Below are 9,073 nucleotides of genomic sequence, written 5' to 3'. Positions count from 1 at the left end.
GTCCAAAAACATGCATGTTAGGCTGATTGGTAACTCTAAATTGTCTCTAGGTGTGAGTGAGAGAGTGAATGGTTGTTTGTCTCGTTTGTCTCTATGTGTCCCTGTGATGGACTTGCGACCCGTCCAGGGTGTACCCCGCCCCTCGCACAGTGATTGCAATTTGCTGGACATGGGCACCAGCGACCCCCGTGACCCAAAATGGAATAAACGGGTAAAGGAAATGGATGGATAGTCACATTGCCTTAAGAACGAGGTCATCTGAGTCAGTGCAGCTACAGTTAGATAACAGAACAAGTCCCATTGGACCTAACAGTTCAAAAGACGTTCTGAGAGTTTTATAAATCATTAGTCCCTCCATGAAGAAGCTTTAGGGACCTACATGTTTGCTTTCACATGGCCAGGAAAATGCAGTGATTGAACAACACTGAGCTGGAGATCAGCACGGCCACGTGACTTTTGCACGACATTTAATATCAACAACGATGGAAGACTCCAAAGCTGGAGCTGTTGTAGGTCTTTGGTTTCTTTTTCCAAGTAGAGTTTGAGGGAGACCCACAGAACAAGCAGCAGAAGGGTTTAGAAGATCCAAGGCTCACTCGTCAGATCCGTCTAAAACACAAGCCAGCGCGTTATTGACCACCCAATAAATAAAAGTTGTTCAAGCTTCTTTATTGTCATTCGCATCACATGTAGTACATGAGGTGGAATGAAATTGTGTACTCAAGGTTCCAGTTGCACACAAAATAGCAAAAATGTAAAGTATAAAAACAAACAGGATCTAAGATATACGCTAAACAGTAATAATGTCACATGATACGTGTATTAAACAGCAGCCAGAACATGAGTCTGTTGTGAGCAGGTGTAAGAACTGAGTGTAACTCTGCTACAATACTATTAGTACAAAACTGCTGAACTACAGTACCTCAAGTTGTTCTTAGGCCAGTGAACTGGTCCTGTATGATCCAAAAACTTTAATTCTTCCTGAACAAATGTTTTTCATCTAGAGGCTGTAAAGTTCAGGCTTATTTGTGTAATCACAACTTGTTGTTTTTGAGTGTTTTTTAATTCTTTGGACCACATTTTGTTATCCTGCTCAGGTAGGAACAGCTCGCTACATGGCTCCTGAGGTACTGGAGTCCAGGGTGAACCTGGAGGACCTTGAGGCCTTCAAGCAGATGGATGTTTACTCCATGGCTCTGGTCCTATGGGAGATGGCCTCTCGCTGTGAAGCAACTGGAGGTGACAATTTCCTTTTTCATTCAGTCAACCTTCATTTAGACAAGTTCATCCCACTGAGCCTCAGGGACTCATTTACAGCAGAGACCTGATCTCAACAAAGAGTGATGACAACAGTGGACAGTCATTTAGGATGCATACAAACTGAGAATAATAAGTGAAAATAAAATGGTATTAAAAAGAAAATGTAACAAAAAACCAGCTAGGTTGTAAGGCGATGCAGAAAACTCAAAACAGGAACATGTCTGCGTTGGTTGTCGCCAGGAACGTAGCAGATGTTTGAAGCCACTAGAGAGGTCAAAGGTCGAGAGCTTCAGATCTTTTTGAAAGATTTATTTATTCATTTAAAAGAAACAAAACATATTCATCAAAAAGAGAAAATTATTGAATAAAAAGTGTGCTGAAAGAAGAAGAAAATTCTTATAATATCTGTCCCTAATTAAAAAAATAAAATAAAATAATTAAAATCAAACAACTCAGGCTTGAACCATCCACAAACCGAAAACAAAAAACATCAGACATTCTTCACATGGCATCATACTTTCCTAACATCCATCCGTTATCTTTTACCCGCTTCTTCCATTGTGTCACGGGGGTCACCCACCGGTGCCCGTGTCCAGCAATCACTGTGCGAGGGGCGGGGGACACCCTGGACAGGTCTCCAGTCCATCACAGGGACACAAAGAGACAAACAACCATTCTCTCTCACTCACATCTAGGGACATTTTAGTTACCAGTCAGTCTAACATGCATGTTTTTGGTCTGTGGGAGGAAACTGGAGTACCCAGAGAAAACCCACGCATGCACGGAGAGAACATGCAAACTCCACCCAGAAAGGCCCCATGACCAGGATTTGAACCAGGGACCTGCTCGCTGAGAGGCAGCAGCTCTACCAGTTGTGCCACCGTGCTGCCCTTTTTATGGAGATATCAAGGCACTTCCACAATCCTGTCCCCTGAATTATAACAGCGCTCCTTCAGACTAGAGCTGTCATTTCTAACCCGGAACCCGGCCCGGCCCGGCCCGACCCAGCTTAGGGCCGGGTCAGTCCATATTAATGTGATTAATATGCGGGCCGGTCTTTGATGCAGTTTTATGAATCATACAGCACAAATAAAACTAAATAAGAACGCACGATATAACATTGTGTTAATCTACTTAGAGGAGGAGGCAGAAAGTTTACTGAGGAGGAATGGAAATAAATAAAATAAAGTGCAGAAGTTAATCAGAGAAGAGAGCAGCGCTGGCGGCGCATTGCGCAACAATTATGCATGGCCCCGCCCACCATGCTCTGCTGCACAGCAGGTGTTTGTGCCCACAGACATGTTGAAGTACTGGAGCACAAAATCATTATCCACGACTTACACAGAGCTGCACTTTTCCTGTGGCCTAATTTTAACAAACTTAAAATGATGGAAACATAACCCAAATATGGAATCCTTTTTATTTTATCAAGCAGAGAATGCACTGATGCATGTGAGTTTATACACAGGCCTGGACTAACTGTTACAGATATTCAGGGAGTGATAGTAAACTTTGGTTTTAAATGGTTGTTAAAAACGTTCAAAAGTTTTTTGTAGTAGTTTGGTCAGTGTCAGGGTTTAATTAGTTCTCCTGACTCAAGAAGCAATTCTGACTGTTTAAAATTGTTTTATCACATTTCAGTGAAGTTAAAGTAGTTGGGCAGCAGGGTGGATTAGTGGTTTGCACTGTTGCATCATAGCAAGAAGGTCCTGGGTCCAAGCCCCGGTTTGAACCTGTGCGGGGTTTGTTCTCCTTATGTTTGGGTTTTCTCCTACAGACTAAAACCTGCATGCTGGGCTGCCTCCAGGCCACCACTATATAGAGATCAGTGATTTCAGTGGGGTTTGCCTGGTTAAATAAAGGTTAACAAAGTAAATTAAATCAGCTGAACCATGAAGTCTTATGATGCTTGTAGAGTTCATTTAATAAAGTAGGCCTGAGGTGAAGGGAACAGTGGCTCAGTGTCGTGCTTTGAAACATGAAGCAACCTCAGAGCTGACTTCATTCTTGTGAATTTAAAGAAGTTCTTCTCTGAGCTGTTCTCAGTACAAAGTTCTGTTTAATCTGTTTTTCAGACCAGCACCATTTTAAAACCTCATTTAATGAGAAGGATCCTCCCATCATTTTTTCTGGAGAGTAAATCTGCCTGATGGTGGCAGGAACGCAGCTCTGATCCTAAAACATGAACAGATCATTTCAGCCACTGAAATTTCAAGATGGATTTACGAGATCTGATTGTGAGAAAGTCTCTCTGTGTCAACGCAGAGGTGAAGAGCTATGAACCGGTGTTTGGCTCAAAGGTTTGTGAGCAGCCCTGCGTGGACAGCATGAGAGACCTGGTACTGAGGGACCGAGGACGACCGGACATCCCCTCAACGTGGACGCAGCACCAGGTCAGAACCAATCTGAAATACACGACAGAGCTCCAGCACTACGTTTCATGAAAAATATATTTTATTTTTCTATCACATAGTCTATTTATTATTGTGCTTTTTATTCTCACATGGAAACACTGTCTCAGAACATCTTTATTTCAGTGCTACCATTATAAAATTTTATATTTAATGCAAAATTATAAGCAACACTTCTCTCTGGGTCTGTCTCCGTGATCTTGGCACATCTAAGTTTTTGTCTTTAAGACAAAACTGCTCCAGGTCCTTCAAGCTGGATGGGTGCTGTTTGTGTCTGTCCATGCATGTTCTGCACAGGGTTGTGGGGAGCTAGTACTTATCTCAAGCAGTCATTGGGCGAGACGTTAGAAACACTCTGGATGGGTCGCCAGTCCAGCACAGGACAAAACAGAGACAAGCAAGACATCCAACCATTCATACTGTCACCTAGAAACAGTTTAGAGTTGTCAGCTATCCTTACTATTACCCTGAAAAGAAACAGGTGTGCCCAGGTGAAACACACACATGCCCAGGAAGAACATGCTAACTCCACTCAGGAAGGTCCAGCCAGGCAGTGAACTAGGGACCTTGAAGCTGTGAGGCGACTGTTCGAACCACTGCTCCACTGTCACCTTGCATGAGCTTGAAATAAGATGAGTGATAGAGACATCAGTGATTCTCAGAAGGACATCACGAGAACAAAACACTGTGTCAAAAGGACTTGAAAGAGAAAAATCTAGCAGAAATAAAGGAAGAGATGAAGCCAGAGACATGAATGACCACTAAGACAAAATAATCACTTGGACTTACAAAACAATTAGACCACAACATTTAAAAAAGAAGGGTCTCAGTGGAACTAGTCAAACACTACAAACATATCCAGATGTATGCTCAATAATCCGGAGAATAAACTGCAAAGATGGCTTGTAACTAGACAACAACACAAAATGAGAAGAAAAGACAAACTGCAACAAGATTGGTTTTAAAGGTAACTCTTCTTCTTTAAAATGAAAACAAAGGACTTTGTGTCTCCAAGGATCATGTATAAAGTATTTGCATGATGTCATCCATCCATCCATCCATCCATCCATCCATCCATCCATCCATCCATCCATCCATTATCTTTACCCGCCTCTTCCTTTTCGGGTCACGGGGGTCACTGGTGCCCATGTCCAGCAGTCACTGTGTGAGAGGCGGGGACACCCTGGACAGGACTCCTGGACAAGTCCATCACAGGGACACCAGCACAAGTCTCCAGTCCATCACAGGGACACCTGGACAGGTCTCCAGTCCATCAAAGGGACATGTATAGACAAACAACCATTCACTCTCTCACTCACACCTGGGAACATTTAAACTAGCATGCATATTTTTGGTCTGTGTGTTGTTAAATAATTATAGTTTCTGTCCTCTGAAGATGCTCTAACCACATATATGTCCTTCAGGGGATGAGCGTCTTCTGTTCCACCATCACAGAGTGCTGGGATCATGACCCCGAGGCCAGGCTGACTGCTCACTGCGTGGTGGAACGCTTCACTGCCCTGCAGCAGGACGAGGAAGATGCAAAGGCAGAAGACCAGGGTGAGGAGGACAGAGAAAGACAGACATGAGAAGACAAGAAGACACTGAAATGGCAAAGACAAAGAAAAGGACAAAACTCAGAGACTTTGAATAATAACAACTCCTCCTCTTCCCCCTCTGAAGGTTAAAGAGACATTACATTGGTGTCCCACAATGCTCCGAGTCTTTGTTTATTTTGTTGTTTCTGTGGCTGTTTAATATCTAAACAATTTTTCTACAACAGTCATTAATTAGTTGCTTAATTAATTAATTTAACTGTTTATAAATTAATTAGTTGCTAACACAAAGGGGATGCACTGGCAACTAAAAAGCCCCAAAACTCTTAGTTAAAGGTAATAAACCTTTATGACTAATATAAAAGTATAAATCTTCATCGGTAAAACAACATACTGAAAATCCATCAGTACACTTACACTTTGGTGTGTGTCACTTCAGAAACATGATTGTTATGTTATTTTGTTCTTTTTTCTGGAGGTTGACAGGCACAATACCAGACCTGACATGGTTTATTTGTGACAAAGACCCTGTTTAAATATTTGTCCTGAGTGGAGCATAAATCAATGAACTGAATTTCATGGAAACATAAATCTGTAATGGAGTTCTTGTCTGAAGCTTAAAACGGAGTCTGAACACAACTGTAACCGTCTCCGCCCATGGACCACACCCGTCTAAACCAGGACAGCTAAAACTGGACCTTTAACCAAACTTAAGGGATAAATTTATTTTATTTTACATTTATGTGCTAGCGTCTTAAGATTCCTTCTTTCAAAAGTAACAAAGGTAACAAAAATAAGAAATGGACAGCGTTGTACGTTCGGCCACTGGCACCAAACACATGGTGTGATAATGAAAAGTCACTTCTGTTCAGAGCTGTGACACTGAAAACCCCTCAAAGATCTGCTGGCAGATTAAGAAATTGTTTAGTTTGTTGGAGCTGGTCTCCATTTTGTTGTGATATTATCTTTAATAATTATTATATTTGTTATAACCAACATTTACAAATAAAGAGGAGAGAAAACTTCATGTGACGATGATTTGTGTGTAAAATCCCTTTACTGTATGAGAAGCTGTTCAGAACAGAATTTATTCTAGCTATCACATACCATACCTTACCACTGTCTATTACTTTCACATCATTTATAAAACTCATGCACACAACTTATTAAAACAGCTTATGTCTGACTGTTATCATTCAAACCATGAACCAACCAGTCTGAAGTTAGTTTCCAATTCCAGCATTCAGCAGAACTGTTCAAGAATATTTGTCTAATTTTTTTAATTAAGTTCACTTTTTTTTTTCTCCTCCTTGAATCGCCACCTTCTCATGATGGAGGAGTTTGTATTCCTGAATGATCTTAGATCTATGCTGTCTGAGGCAATTAAAATTGCCCCAGACAAATGCAGCCCATCCATCAATCAGCCATGTGTCATGTCCAATCTTATTTTGAAAAACTGCAATAGAGTCAGTCTGCGATAAACAAACCTCGAAGTAGAGAGGGATTACTGTATGTATATATATATATATATATATATATATATATATATATACCCTCTTTCATTTTGTTGTTGCGGATGGCTGATTCTGTGGCTGTGATCATCTCCACCAGAGGAATTCTACTTGGTGCAACCGCAAAGTTCAGTCCCCTGGCAAGAATCTCTGTCTCCGGCTGGGTGAGCTGTCTGTCAGATAAATTCTTCACCCACTTCACCCACCCACCCACAAAGAGGGTGAAGCAGAACAGCTCAGAATCAAAGTTTCATCCTGCCTCAGCAATGCCAAACCACCACCTTCCAACATCAGTAGAGAGAGGAGAGGGATGCACTCACCACTCTTAGCAAGGACAAAAACATCATCATTCTCCCAGCAGACAAAGGAAGTTGCACAGTGATTTTGAACCAGAAAGGCTATCATGAGAAAGTTATGACACTCCTTAGTGACTTAAACACTTATGAACCTCTGAAAAGAGATCCAGGAAGTGGTTACAAGAAGAAACTGATAGATTGCCTGAAAATTTTGGAGCAGGACAAGGCTATTGACCGTTTTCTGTACCACAGACTGTACCCAGGGGAGGCCACACCTAGTCTGTATGGTTTACCTAAAATCCACAAACAAGGTGTACCTTTAAGACCAATTGTTAGCATAATTAACTCTGTCACTTACAATGTTTCCAAATATCTGGCGTCTGTACTCATCCCTTTAGTTGGCAGCTCAGAACACCACATACAGAACACCATGGACTTTGTGGACAAGGTGAGGGATGTCATCATGGAGACTGATGAAACAATGGTCTCTTTTGATGTCACATCACTCTTTACGTGCATTCCTGTTGATGATGCAGTAGAGGTGGTCAGTTTAAGATTAAAATCAGACACCACTCTGAGCAGCAGGACCACGCTTTCCACAGAACAACTATGTCAACTCTTGAAACTGTGCCTGCAGTCAACCTACTTCACATATGGGGAGCAATATTATAGACAGAAACATGGGTGTGCTATGGGGTCTCCAGTTTCTCCTATTGTTGCCAACCTGTACATGGAGGAGGTAGAAAAGAGCCTTGACGTCCTTTTCAGGGACACCACCAAGTCATCGGTTCAGGTATGTTGACGACATCTGGGTTAAAATTAAATCTCAGGAAGTCCAACATTTTACTGACCACATCAACTCTGTGGATAAATACATCAAGTTCACACGAGAAGATGTAAAAAATGGCAAGTTGGATTTCTTGGACTGTGAGGTCTCAGTCTCTGATAGAGGACATTTGCAAACTGAGGTGTACCGCAAACCCACCCACACAGACCAGTATTTGCAGTTTGACTCCCATCACCCTTTGGAGCACAAGTTAGGAGTCAACAGGACTCTGTATCACAGAGCAGACAGCGTCCCCACTAGCTTGGGGCCAGGCAGAAGGAGAAATCCCACACAAGACAGGCTCTAGAGCAATGTGGATATCCTAACTGGGCCTTCCTGAAAGCAGAGAAGAAACCCAAACAGGACTCCAGTCAGCCAACAGGTGAAAAGGAGGAACCCAGACCCAGACCAGTGGTCATTCCGTATGTTGAGGGGGTATCAGAGAAACTGAGATGTTTATTTTCTAAACATAACGTCCCAGTGGCTTTTAAACCCCAAAATACATTACGGCAAAGACTGGTTCATCCCAAAGATCCAGTCCCCCGGCACAAACAGAGTAATATTGTGTATGCTGTTCAGTGTCAGGAGGGTGATCAGTCTTACATTGGGGAAACTAAACAGCCACTGGCCAAAAGGATGGACCAGCACAGAAGATCAACATCATCAGGCCAGGACTCTGCGGTCTACACTCATCTCCAGGCCAGCGGTCACTCTTTCAGGGATGAAGATGTTCACATCCTGGACAGAGAGGAACGATGGTTTGAGAGAGAAGTAAAGGAGGCCATCTTTGTGAAAATAAATTGTCCGTCATTAATAAAATTTAATGAGTGAAAAAATAACCAAAACGGTGCAGACCGGACCGAACATGCTGTACCGAAACAGTTTAATACACCCACGTTACACCCCTAAAATATATATACTAAAATAAACTACTACTTACTACTAAGGATGCACCGATCCACTTTTTTTTTTTTATCCGATCCTGATACCTAAATCTGAATATCGGCCGATACCGATACTATTCCAATATCATGATCATCATTGATTTTGTACGAGGCTGTAATAATCTCCTCTCAAGTACAATTTGTACAAATATATGCATGCATGTCCAAAAAGGCAACTTGAGGTAAGTTTTATTAATGTTGGATAAGTTTTAGTTAGAATTAAATCTTGTTAACACAAAACATGTTTTTTTTCCTAGTTTTAAAGTGGA

At 41.8% G+C, this 9,073-nt stretch overlaps 1 protein-coding gene across 1 annotated transcript in view; it reads left to right on the top strand.

Moving 5' to 3' along the window:
- Positions 1-5,335, top strand: part of tgfbr2l (transforming growth factor beta receptor-like) — a 48,055-nt gene extending 42,720 nt beyond the window's left edge. Inside the window, exons 6-8 of the mRNA XM_037686645.1 lie at positions 1,098-1,239; positions 3,526-3,653; positions 5,096-5,335. Coding sequence (XP_037542573.1) covers positions 1,098-1,239; positions 3,526-3,653; positions 5,096-5,260 — 435 coding nt within the window. The 3' untranslated portion in view covers positions 5,261-5,335. The remainder of the gene's footprint in view (positions 1-1,097; positions 1,240-3,525; positions 3,654-5,095) is intronic.
- Positions 5,336-9,073: the final 3,738 nt, after the last annotated feature.

Source organism: Nematolebias whitei, chromosome 13 (assembly GCF_014905685.2).
Source record: "Nematolebias whitei isolate Nwh7 chromosome 13, NemWhi1, whole genome shotgun sequence".
In the NCBI taxonomy this organism is placed as follows: domain Eukaryota; kingdom Metazoa; phylum Chordata; class Actinopteri; order Cyprinodontiformes; family Rivulidae; genus Nematolebias; species Nematolebias whitei.
The sequence above is the reverse complement of the archived record's forward strand: the minus strand, read 5'-3'. Positions and strand labels throughout refer to the sequence as shown.